The 13,193-nt window shown below is 45.2% G+C and overlaps 1 protein-coding gene across 1 annotated transcript in view; it reads right to left on the minus strand.

Moving 5' to 3' along the window:
* The window catches only part of RNF213 (ring finger protein 213), a 76,706-nt gene that overhangs the window by 46,892 nt on the left and 16,621 nt on the right, over nt 1-13,193 (minus strand). The window contains 17 exon segments of the mRNA XM_009886833.1: nt 77-242; nt 545-1,137; nt 1,428-1,586; nt 1,862-2,035; nt 3,137-3,317; nt 3,713-3,835; nt 4,163-4,261; nt 4,927-5,082; nt 5,737-5,890; nt 6,178-6,229; nt 6,912-7,114; nt 7,645-7,842; nt 8,860-9,128; nt 10,302-10,579; nt 10,815-11,008; nt 11,297-11,440; nt 12,178-12,296. Coding sequence (XP_009885135.1) covers nt 77-242; nt 545-1,137; nt 1,428-1,586; nt 1,862-2,035; nt 3,137-3,317; nt 3,713-3,835; nt 4,163-4,261; nt 4,927-5,082; nt 5,737-5,890; nt 6,178-6,229; nt 6,912-7,114; nt 7,645-7,842; nt 8,860-9,128; nt 10,302-10,579; nt 10,815-11,008; nt 11,297-11,440; nt 12,178-12,296 — 3,262 coding nt within the window.

A 13,193-nucleotide genomic window follows, 5' to 3' on the forward strand; every position in this document is an offset into this window, starting at 1 on the left:
GCATTCCTTCTGCCCCCACACAAACTGGCACCCCTTCTGGTACCATCTGCCTAATTTCTGGGTGAGCAGCACACACCTTTCAGTGCTTCTCTGACCCAGAAGACAAACTCCTTCTGCTGGGCCAGCTCCCTCAGACACCCACGACGGTTCACAGTGATCCCCTCCAGCAGTCTCTTGGCATGCATAAGCTCGGGGCTGATGGAGTCCAGCTTTTGTGTCTTGTACGATTCAAGCTTTTCTGTCTACAAACCAAGCAGTGAAAACAAACGTTCAGTCTGGAAATGGGAAATTCAACCCGTTCTCCAGCAGCGAAAGGAAAGCCCTCTGCCAAGCCACACCCCGAACAGAGGAATACCATCTTTTCTCTTTTAAGAACTACTACACAGAAGCACTTTGTTTGAACACTTAATTTTTATCTCAAATAAGCATTTTGGGACAGGGAACGGCTCTTGACAGACTGGGATAGGCTTGTGGGAAGGTTCAAACTTACCCAAGCCTTCTAGCCAACACCTGGCAGTACAGAGCTGAAGAAGTGCATACTTACTATGTCCAACAAGTTTTCCAGGACACCGAAGTCACCAGAGAGGTTTAAAATCTCTTTGACATTGGCAATGATCTTTGCAGCATCAAAAGTTAAATGCATTTCATGGTATTGCTGGATCTGCTGAAATCGCTGATCAACCCAGTCTCTGTCTTCTCCAGGTGCAAGCTCACATATGGTACTTAGTTCAGTTCTGATATCTTCAGGATGATTTGTGAATTCCTGAAAAATTGTATCAACTGCAGCAAGTGTGAGACTTCCAGATCTGAGATCATCATACAGCCTTTCATAGTTCACAAAACAAGGGGAGATTAGACTGCTGAAAACATTATCAAGGTCCAATGTAGGAACAATGTTCTCCTCCTCCTCCTCTTCTGAACTTTCATAGTCCTCTCCTGCCTTCTGTGCTGCTTCCTCCCAGAACTGCTGGAAGATCAGGCTGTCCTTAAGAGAGTGCATTTTCTGGGCAAATTCTTTCAGCTTTGGGCTCCAGCTGTAGTAGGTCTGTAGGGGTCTCTTTCCCACATTCACAACTGTATTTAGTCTTTTTGAGCGAAGATCTTCCAAGTGTTCAAATTCCAGTTCACCTACATCCACTTTAAAACAGAGAGATAGGTCAGAGATAGATCAGATGTCTCTCCTGTGTCCAGCTTACTGCATCTAACCCGCCAAGCTGCAAAATGCTATTGGGCATGTGGACCCTTACAAATATAATTTGGTGCATAAGCACTCATTTGATCCCTCAAATGCTCTGGGTTTACTTGCCCCACCCCTCCTCATCCTTGCTGTGGTTTAGAATAAAACCTGTTTACCAAGCCTAGTTGTTTTCAAAGAAAACCATGTTTTCTGGAGTTGCCACTTTCAAATTGCTCCCCCAAACCCCTACCTTTCACAGACGCCTGCACCTTCCTACACATGCTCAGAAAGGTTCCTATTGCTTTTTTCTCCTTTCTGAGAAGCGTCACTTCTTCTTGCCTCCTCTGCAGCAATTCTTTCAGTTCTCTCTGGAGTAGTTCTTTGTCTTCACTTAACAGCTGCTGGTGCTCTGAAAGAAAATTCATCTGCAGTCACAAGGCAGATACTTCCCACCCCCTGCACCCATGACCCAGGTTTGGATTTGCAGAGTCACAACCACCACAGTGAAATGCAGACAACCCAAACTGGAGTTGGGAGCTCCATATAAAGGACAAAGACAAAGGCAGCGCTGCTAACTGCTGAAGCACCTAATTCGCATTACTAATCACTGAAGTAGGTAAACCCAGTTGGCCATCAGTCACTACAATGTAAGCCAACAATGCCACTTTTGGATAGCGCTCTTACTTATCTCCCAGATACAGATGAACTGTTTCTCATGCTGTAAAACCTCTTCCAGATGTTTCACAAGGATACACCCTTTCCAGATGTCAGCAGTGACACTCGTAAACACAGAATCTGCTGTGGCCATTACATTCTTTGCTTCATCTGTAAGTTTTTCTAGGAGGTCTGTGTTTGTTCCTGTTCCAGAAACAAAGCATATAAAACCTCGATCAGCCCTGCTTCACAAAAACTAGGCACAATCAATAGCTATTCAATGTCATGATACAGAGTCCTTTCATTTCCCATTCCAATCCCTACCCAAAAGTCTGTGAACTCTTCACACCACTCTCCAGCCCCTCCAGCTCTGGAGCTCCCAACATAGGAAAGACATGGCCCTGCTGAAGCAAGTCCAGAGGAGGGCCACAAAGAGGTGTTGGAGCACCTCTGCTATGAGGAGAGGCTGAGAGAGTTGGGGGGGGTCAGCCTGGAGAAGAGAAGGGTCCAGGGAGACCTTATAGCGGCCTTCCAGTGCCTAAAGGGGCTCCAGGAGAGCTGGGGAAGGACTTTTTACAAGGACATGTAGTGACAGGATGAGGGGGAATGGCTTCAAACTGGAAGAGGGGAGATTTAGATGAGCTATTAGGAAGAAATTTTCCACTTTGAGGTTGGTGAGACGCCGGAACACATTGCCCCGAGAAGCTGTGGCTGCCCCATCCCTGGAGGTGTTCAAGGCCAGGTTGGACGGGGCTCGGAGCAACCTGGGCTGGGGGGGGGTAGACCTGCCCAGGGCTGGGGGGTTGGAACTCGATGATCTTCAAGGTCCCTTCCAACCTAAACCATTCTATGATTCTCTATTTTTTTGAACAGAAACAGGCAGGACCTCAGGAAAGCAATTCAGAAACCTTCCCATGGAGAGCCCGTACCCAAAACCTGTGGGAGGAAACATAAGCCATTTTGATCCATTCACACGGCCAAGACTTTCGCATTTTTGGGTAGCAACAATTTATTAGAACTTCTCAGAGAAATAAGTTATGTTCTACAAATCCACTTGATCTACAGGTTTAGCAGTCCAGTACAAATCCTGAACTGGCTGCAGTGGATTAGCACAAGAGGAACACTAGCTCACTCTTCCTTAGCCTTTCTTCTCCAAAACCAGGCTGAACACCCTGAGCTTTGAGATAGGGAATAAAATAAGAGCAGGACAATTTTTCTATATTTGTTCATTGCTCTGCAAAGCGGGAGTGGCAAGGCAAAGAACAGCTTTTCATAGAGTCCTACAAATATAACTAACAGACATACCATTAAAGCTGAAGATATGTTTGATGTCAGGCCACGTAAGCATGTGGTGCAAAATCTCATCAAAGTCATCCTCAGACTGCCCACCCTTGACTGGCCATGACTTCACAACAATAGTTGATACAAGCTGGCTGAATCGGCCCATGTTGTAGGAAGATATCTTCTCGAGGAGATTTCTCTGCGTCTGCCCGAGGCACACAAGTCAGAGGGGAGGAATGCATCAGTGTTTTGGATTATACTGCATCCGTCTTTCTCTCGGGATCGGGCACTGATGTCAAGAAGTCACACCTTGGAGGTGCGGCTGGGGCGTATTCCAAAAAAGCTGTATGACATGACTGACACCAGAAGCCACGATGGCAAAAGCATTACAAGTATTTTCATGGACCCTTTATTAGTGGATCCTCATTTCCTGCTTTTTTGTCAGTATTTTTTTTGTTGGTTTAACAAACTTAAACAATCCACAGCAACTCAGGCAATGAGAGCAACGTGCAACTCGCCTTCCAGCACAATGCACAACCCCACGCTATGCAACAGGAAATTTAACATTTCTTTTTCCTACCTTGAGGGAAAAGGCAATACCTGGCAAGCCGCAGTTACAGCCTCTGTGGCACAATTACAGAAACACCAGTCAATGGAAGAGTCAAGTTCTGTAAATTTGCAGTGCTGACAGCAGTAGACTAAGATTTGGTTAACGGGAAGCTCCTATAAGGCAAAAGGCAGATTCCTTATCAGGTTAAAAGTTTCCAAAGTGTTTCTTCTGAAAGCATGAAGGAGTGCTGCTATTAAGACCATGAAAGGCTAGCAGGCTACTAGAGTCTCCGACACCAAGAATACAGCATGGTACAGTTTCATCTCTAATTCTTGAGCCTCCAGAACATGGTTTATAACAGGAATGGCAGTTTTTAGATCAAAGCCACAGTGTTTTCATGTGCTTATTCAGGCTCTAGAAGCTATTCTCTAAGCACAGCCGATGACTGTCTATCTGCTCTGAACTCAGCCCATGCAGCGACTGCCTGCGGTCCCCCCTACCTCCTGAATTCTTCTCTCCAGATCTGCAAGTAAAGTCTTCTTCCACGTCTCAGTGAACTGTCCATCTGGAAAGCGGATCTTCACAAATTCATCCCAGGCCTGCAGGTGAGAAGCAAACAAACCCAAACCAGAAAGTGCTGAGATTTAACATTCAAATAAGTAAATTAAAAGAACTATGCTGAGGAGAGGCCCCACGCTCCTCAGTCTGCAGTCCTTTCAGATGTTTCCATCCGGATGAAGAGCACTCCCTGAGCTGCAAAAGGCAGCTTTTAAGCCCAAACAGTGTCCAAACGTCCCAGTTGCTAAAGGAGACATTTGGATGAACGACTTCCACCTTGATGCTGGAAAACCTCCCTGGGAGGGCTGGGAGCAGAGCGAGGCAGACCGTAAGGAGTTGCCCTGCGCTTTGCCTGCTGGAAGGCCTGAAGGACAGCCAGGAGGACGTACAGGGTGAGCAAGCCAACAGCTCCAGCTAAACACCAATAAGGGGCAGCGCCTCATCCCAGCAACGCGTCTTGGAACAGCCAAGAAAAAGGAGAAATCAGGTGAGCTGAGAAGCACCAATTATAGCCCTTTGCTTTTCAGCCCAATAGCGTTCAAAACAATGCAGCCTCGCAGCTGGCAGTCCGCACTGCCTGTCCCCATCTCATTCCTTACGCAGCCACAGCAGCTACGGTCCCCAGCAAAGAGCCATTAGACTAAAGACTACACGGTTAAGCTACAGTAAAATGCTTTTATATTCATATTATTAGAAGATGACAAACCTGAAGTTCCCAATAAAAAGAGAACGTCACATACTCCAGGTGTTCATTCAATAACTTTTTGGTTAAAGCATTTCTGAACCAGGTTCGAGTGTCTCTCAGAGCTTCATTGAATACTTCTACCACTGGAATTTCCTGCCCAGCATCTTGTGGAACCTGCTGCACACACGGGAGAAGGGGAAAAAAAAAAAAGGAACAGTTCAAGCAGGAGAGCAACGTACTACTGATTTTAATGAGTATTTCTAAAAGAGAAGGTCTAGATGCATCCAAGGCATAAACGTGCCCAGCAACAGAGACCCACCACTACTTGAATAAAGGAAAGAGGGAGGGTGGGAAAATGCAATGCTTGTAAATAGTTCGAGCTTAAGAATGCTTATTCCAGGAAGTAAAGACAACATATGTTCAAGGGGAAAAAAAAAAAAAACAGACATGAACCAAAATCCACGATAGCCAAATAGGCATTTAACGTTATTTTCAATAAGAAGAATTAAAATCATTAAGTGATTTCAAAGCTTTTAGAAAGTACCACAATCTTGGTTAATTTAGAGTATTAAGTTTTCTTAATTGAGAATGGACATGATCCATCCCTGGAGGTGTTCAAGGCCAGGTTGGACGGGGCTTGGAGCAACCTGGGCTGGGGGGAGGTGTCCCTGCCCAGGGCAGGGGGTGGAACTCGATGATCTTCAAGGTTGCTTCCAACCTAAACCATTTTGTGGTTCTGTGATTCTATAAAACCAGTCTGCTGTACCATTTTTGTAATAATTCTAAGATACCTTGCTCATATCAACCCATGAATGGTTCCTTGGTACTCACTGCTGTGGGCTGAAGGTTGGCAACCTTTGAAATTATCATGGCAGAAGTGGCAGGAAGCGCGTACCACCTCCCCCACTTCAGGTACTTGCAGACCCTCTTGTGCAGCTTGAGGCAACAGGTCAGGCAGGACTTCCAAGAGCGAGCTTCCAGAGCTCTGAAGGACAGGAATAAAGAGGAAGAATTTATTTTGTGCTCAGAGTAAAAAAAAAAAAAAAAGAAAAAAAAGAAAAAAAACCACCAAATTCAATACAGTGTGGCAACTAACCATCCCTCCCTCAGATGGATTTAAAAATGTTGGTATTTGACAGAGGGATAGAAATAGAGGATTCTTCTATTCTTACAGATTTCAATGCACACATTCAAGCTACAAGGATATCCCCACCCCACAGGCATGGTGTAAATAAAAAGGATGATGCTCCCACAAAAGTGCACTTCAGTTACCTGGCCCATTTCTCATCCAAGGTACGCAGCAGTGTCTTTAGAAGACTCTCTACTTGCTAAGAATAAAAAGACAGAAATCTTACATTGTGGAAGGAATTTTACAGATTGGTTTCTCATTAGTTGAGGGGATGCTGTGAAAGAGGGAATTCAGTATTCTTCCATGCCTTCTCCAGTGCTTTTATGAATACACTATAAAATTGCAAGAATTATTTACTGGATATCAGAGTCAACATATAGGTGGCTATTGTTTGTACAAACAAATAATAGCACTTCTTAAAATCTAGGGGTTTAAAATTTATTATTATTAGTTGCAATGTGCAGTTCCTGCTGTCCTCACACAAATACAAGTGTTTTCACAACAGGCAAGCACATCTCTCAAACCAGCAGCGCCTTGCCCAAACAAACCCCCAAGAGCTGTGCCAAAAATAGTTTCAGGCAGCCATCTGAGCAACTCGGGACTGAAATACTTGCCATCAGTGACCAAGAGCAAATACAGATAAGCAGACCCTTCTCTCATTACCGTCAACAACATTTTTTGCTACAGACACACCTTCTCACCTTCTCTTAGGAGTCTTCTACTTCTGAGCAACTATTTTTGCTTTTAGCTAAATTTTCAGCTCTTTGTGCTCTGACCTGCTACCACGTACCCTTCAGCGACAGTCAGTTCTGCTAAAAGGCACACTACCACCCAGTTTCAGCCTTTATCCCTTAGCTGGGTAAAGCTGCCAGAAGACAAACCTCAGAACTGTTCCACGAAAGGTCAATGTTCTCTAATCTGTAAGAAACACCTTGAAGAGTAACTAACAAATCACTGGAGAAGTCTTGTATAAATTCAGGCAGGCTCTTCAGGGGCAGCACAGAGATCCAGGACTTGACCAGAGTCCTATCGAATTCCATCAAGTATTTCTTTTCTTTCATTAGTTGCAGTAGGGTCCCCCTGGAGGGAAGACAAAACAAAATCTTCAAGTTTTCAAGGTAGAAAAGGCTAAGAGCTTGTTCAGCCCACAGAGGACTCTTATTCTCACTCCTGTGCTTTTTTCATTTACAGCTGAAGATCGGTAGGAGACCCAAGACTCAGTGATCACAGAAGCAGTGTCAAACTACTAAGCGGAAGCACTCAAGGAGAATAAACTCCAGGTCTTGCTCAGATTCTGCACAATGCATATCATGAGCTGCTTTAACTCACACCAAGCATGACCAACTGCACAAGCTGCTCCACAGCTTGCAGAGTTAAGGGTGGTTTGTGTCTGAAAGGTAATATACTGCACAGCTTTGCTATACACCGTAGTCTCTGAGCAACCAATGTGGTCTGTGTTCATATATGCCAAATACCCACCATTGACATGCTGTGTTTGTGATTTTTAAAAAACAAGGGAGGAAAAAAAAAAAAAAGAGGTAAAGTAAGGTGATCACCACCAACTACATTGTCAAGGCACTGGATAAAACCAGTAATTCTGGAAAACTCACATATCTTGCTTCTTCCTTATTTCAGCAAACGGAAGCCCTTCAAGCCCTGCCCAGGTATCTTCTTCCATTGGCAAGCGGTCATGCTGCAAAGGAGCAGCAAGGAAATGCAGAAGAGGAAGAATCCACACCCACTGGTCTACTTCGTTATCAATGCATCTCTGGCACAACTCTGTCAGGTGAACCTTCAAACTAAAAAAAAAAAAAAATACCACAACAAACACACACAGTAAAAGAATAGCTTTTTACAGGACCCAAGAATGTCCTTGGGGGTGGGAGGAGACTACATCTCAATCTCAAACTCGCTATGTACCTTCAAATAGCTTCTGGTGATTATTTTAGCTCAATTTTGTCTACACTGAAGTGTGTATATGGTAAAAATTTAAGACTCACAGCTGTAATCTTACACTGCACAGACCTTAGTAACACAGCACTAAGAAGAAGTACCAATACTTTATCTACAGTTTCCACGTGAGCCCCCCCAGCTGAGTCAGGGATGGGGTGACACAGACGCACAGAGCCAGGCGTTCTAGGGACAATTCACAGCCTCCTTGGTTGGCCTCCAAAAGGAAATTTAACAGCCGCAGCTCTGCAAGTGAACTAGAAATCTGAGTGCCAGATAAGCAGATAGATAACAGTCTAATAAGCAGGCACTTGGAGGGAAAAAATCAACAAAAAACATGTAATGATGTACATCAGAGGAGACAGGAAGAATACAAATATGGCATTTAAATTTAAAGGAGTAAACACATGATGATCCTGATGATTGGAGTTTTTAAGTATGAATAGCGAACAGGTAAGAATCTAGAAACTGCTTGATAGAAATGGGTAACAAATAACATTTTTATATACAATGAAAACCCAATAGTTTTAACTCAGTCTACTAATCTGACACCAGTGACAAGCTGCAACAAGGGAAATCCTGTTTGGACAAAAGGAAAGCATTTTTCACAAAGAAAGGTATGTGACCGTAAGAGGGCCCCAGAGAGGTTGTGCAATCTTCGTCCCCGGAGTTCTTCAGAACTTGACTGCAATCTTGCCTGGATGTTAGCTCTGCTTTGAGCAGGAGGTTGGAACAGAGACCTCTAAGGATACCTTCAAATCTGATTTTTTTTCTGATTCTCTGACACTAGAGATCTGAATCCCTTACTGTTTTATCACAGGGTGCTACGCTTGCAGCAAAACCAGCACTTCCAAGTGCTCCAGTAACATACATACCTGGTAACTGCTGCAAAAGTCTTTGTGATTTGATGATTTTCATCCAGTATGGTTTGTTGTGACACCTTATCCAAGCACAAGAGGCTACACAGGTCAGCCAGAGAGCTTTTAAATCTTGGCAGCTCGAGCCTTTCAACTACTGTGAGAATGGTGAGCCCCAGAGCTAGTTTACTTTTTATTACTACGTCCTCCTGCGATGCTTTTGCACCTTCTGGTGCAAGGAAAGGAAGAGCTATTTTGCTCATATATTTCAGCAGCAAATCATTCACCTAGGACAAAGAAGAGAAGAAACAAACCAAATACAGCATTAGCTCCCCAGCAAGTCTTTTTCTTCTGAAGCCATTTTCTTCTGCTGGTTACTGTGAGGAGACTCAATAGTCCTGTACACCCCACGACACAGTGTGGTACCGGCATCTAAGTACACGTGGTACTGACCACCACCAAACATCAGGCGTGGTACCCCGGTGCCTGTGACGGTTTGGTGCCCCTCTCTGTGCTACCACCGCCCACCGCTCAGCTACTGCCGCACCTCCCCATGCCCAGCAGAGCTGGGGAGCTCCAAGGGACCGGGGCAGATCTCAGGAAGGAAACCGGTGAGCTGAGCAGTTGTACACCCAACACTGCCTTGTGTCACCCTCGCACGCCACAAGCTGACTCCAGCTTAGCAGTGGACTCTGGCTTGGTCGGGAGTCAGCGAAAGGAGAGATTTCTGTCCTTACCCACAGCCCCAAAAAGCTATTCTGAAACCACGTCCAGGGGTCCATAATACTGTGGTGCTTGGTGATACCAAAATCACCCTTCTGAAAACCAGCAGCGACATGAAACACCCGTGGGCTCTGCTGAGCTGGGCGGGTATGCCATCTTGTGGCCTCTGCTGCGTCACCAGGAGGAGGGAGGCTGCAGAGAGTTAGAAACGAGCAGCCTTGATACCAGCGCGAAGCCACAAAAAAAGACAACGTGACATTTCTGCCATGTTTCATAATTATGCTGGGTAAGAAATTTAGGACTCCAAAAGCCCTGTCTGCATCACTGCTTGGAACTGGACCAGGAGGAGCTCATCCCCCCAAAAAAAAGGCAGGCTTGGAGTTGAAGACGGGTGTAGAGAAGTTGGTGACAGAGTGACTGGCAGCAAAACAAAAGGGACGGGCTTAGGAAATTAACATCCAGACACAAAACCCACTCAAGTAAGAAGTCGCCACATCACAGCTCTGCTGCTGACCAGTATGGGATATTCAGAACAGCACCTAATTGCAGAGATGTGTCTCAAGTTCCCAAGGCAGATGGTGGCAGTCACCCTGAAAGGATCTCCACTGGTTCCATCACACCTGAGCTTTCTGACTGGAAAAGCAAAATTAACCCAACAAGGTCAACAGCAAAATTAAAGTTCTGGTTTAGTAACTGAATGTCTGTTTTCTGGTATCGGTTAAAAGAAAACAGCTTACCTGCTGCGTCCCAAAGTTCAACTCCGTCCATTGCATTTGCCTGCCATCATATACCCTTGGGTCTTTTGTAACGACATAGAACTGTTTCAGCTGGAAGAGGAAGTTTCTCAGGTTGTCGGGACTCCAAGTTCCAAGAATGCTGAAGATATTTTCTAACATAATATTTGCAGCTATTATCTTCCCTTTCACCACATCTTTGGTTTTATCGCGTAAGAACATTTTCAAAACGCTTTTCATTACAGAAGCCTTACACACGATATCATCATACTGATGCCATTCTAGAATAAGGAACACAGATGGGAACACAGGAAAACAATCATTTGAGAAACAAACACACATTCCCACGTGCCTTCACTCTTTCAGCTGGCCACAGAAATACCCACACTGACCCATCAAGTTTCCAACTTCAGATAGTGATGCCTAATAATGATGCTAGTCCATATAAAGTTAGAGATCACCCCACCAAAAAACCATGCATCATCCCAATGTGCAGATCCAGTCAGAAAAACTCACCTCCATTGCTGACCAAGGAGTCTCTTATAAATAAGCAACGATTCACATGATTACTTGATTCTGAATTCTTGTAAATAAACTCGTACTCCCCTTCACCACAGCTAACCCAGTATTTGTAAGGAATGTATTTATTAATTATTCCTTTTGCAAGAGTTACAGTGCCTTCAATGAGGTATCCATGTTCTTCTAGATGCCTGGGAAACACACACACAGCAAAGGCAGGCAAAGGAAGACAAAGGACATGTCAGCTGATCTATACACTTCCTTTTCCATGCATCACCCCATTTTTAATAGGAATGGTGATTATTCTTTCATGATGAAAGTTTCAGAATAGTTATGTCCACTATGAAAACCCTTTACAGCAATACCCACCTATGGACATATAGCTACAGTCTTACATATTAAATGAAGCACCACACTGCATCCTGTTCTCCAGAGCCAAAACACTCCCGTGCCTCTCTGTGACTCACAGGGGTACTTACTTGGTGCAGATCAACTCACAAATGTTTTCCTTCCAGTTTGCATAGGGAGAAATGCCTTCAGCCCTGATGAACACTTTATGGGTCTCAGGGTTTAGTTTGAAGTCTTTGGATAATATTGCATGGAAATACACTGTAATACAATCACTTGGGCTCACAGAACTACAAGAAAGAATTAGAAGGAAAATAGAAAGAATTCCAATTTTTATTTTTTTTTAAATAGCACAAACCATTATAAACCACAAATAAGATCCAAGCCACACGCTTACTGGATGCAAGACCCATAAGCTCTGTCAGCAGTTCACTCAAACTGACGCTACATAGCAGGCCTAGTGTAAGCCTAGTGCAAAAAGGAAAAATGGGTTCCTAAAGGCAGCATGAGATGCTCCAGCCACATGCACCTGGGCCACTGCACTGGTAAGCTAACAGAAATACCTCACCCAGCAGAGTCAGCTGCGATGGCTATGCTTTATCCCTCTTCCAGCTCATATGCATTAAGCAAAACAAGTTATACTAATCAAAACAGCCCTTCACACCTTTAATCTAAAGAGTTACATGTGTAACGCATGTGTTGTTCGTGACAGTAACAAATAAGAGGGCAATCTCATTTTTTTACTCATCAGATACTCTAAAATGTTCAAGTACCAAGTGTACCACATTACCCAGTACATGACCTGTGCTGCAATGCCAATTAAACATGAGCTCTCTTTTGCATGAGGAGTAGTTTACCTCAGTTTTAAGGCAATTCTATTTCCACATATCCAAGATACATGCAGACTTAATCTTAGTACTTCAATCCCCTGCCTCGATCATGAGTCCTCTAGTCCTCCTTACACCAAATCCTGTATTTAAAGAACACTGGGGAACAGGAGGGGTGTTCTCACCTTCCTTTAATCTTATCCACAGGTTTCTGGTTCCCTTGTTGCTTTTTGTCCTTGCAACTCTCTGTAACAGCTGCAGCATCATCATTTCTAGAAATCACAGGTCCTTTAGTCTGACTCGTCTTCTCAGCGACTTTGTGCGCTTTCCCACTTGGGGTCTTCTTTTTCTCCTTTGTGTCTTCATTCTGCGACAGGAAGACAAACAATGCCCATTTAAACAGGACAACCTGGAAGTGCCTCTGCAGGAACATCCGACATCTCTGCAGACGGGTGGGGATACCCAGAAATCACAGCATACCAACAGATCCAACAGAGCCCACTGGAGAGCACACCTGGAAGGGCGGCTAGAGAAGAGAAGTTCACAGCTCCTGGGCGTAACTGAGCAACCACTCGCTGAGAGCGCTGGGTTAGGACTAACACACAGGACAGCAAACGCAAAAAAGAAACTCTTCACAGTGCTCCCTGCTTTCACCCCACATCCCCAGCCTCGCGGTCTTCACCTTCACCAACAGCACAATCAAGTCACCGTTATAAGGGGACGCTTTGCCCATCACAACCAAATGCTCACCAGAGCGTTCACTCACCACTTACCTTGGAAGTCAGACAGCTCGCTTTCTCCGTGGTGTCTCGTTCCTCCGTCCCGGCCTGCGAGTGTTTGACCACCGGTGCAGCCTTTGCGTCTTGACTTGGACGTTCAGCACAGGGAGGTGCAGGTTCACTTTTAGGCACTCCCGTACCAGGAGACGGCCCAGAGGAAAGGCTCGCTCTCCCTGCTGGGGAGGCCACCTTCTTACTGCTACCCGAGGACTGGGAATCTCGTCTGGCTTCTGGAAGCCGGCCAGCGGCAGGGGCACCACTGCCCTCTTCCACGTTACTCCTGACCGTTTCTCCGCGCTCTCTGGTACTTCCCCCCCTCACCTCCTCCTTTGGGGCTGCAGCGCTTGGAGATGGGGCAGCCACATCATCCGTGCGTCTCTGCTTTGGGGGCGTCATCACATCTACGCTGCTGTGACCGCCTT

Source organism: Charadrius vociferus, unplaced genomic scaffold (genome assembly GCF_000708025.1).
Source record: "Charadrius vociferus isolate BGI_N301 unplaced genomic scaffold, ASM70802v2 scaffold1116, whole genome shotgun sequence".
Taxonomy (NCBI): domain Eukaryota; kingdom Metazoa; phylum Chordata; class Aves; order Charadriiformes; family Charadriidae; genus Charadrius; species Charadrius vociferus.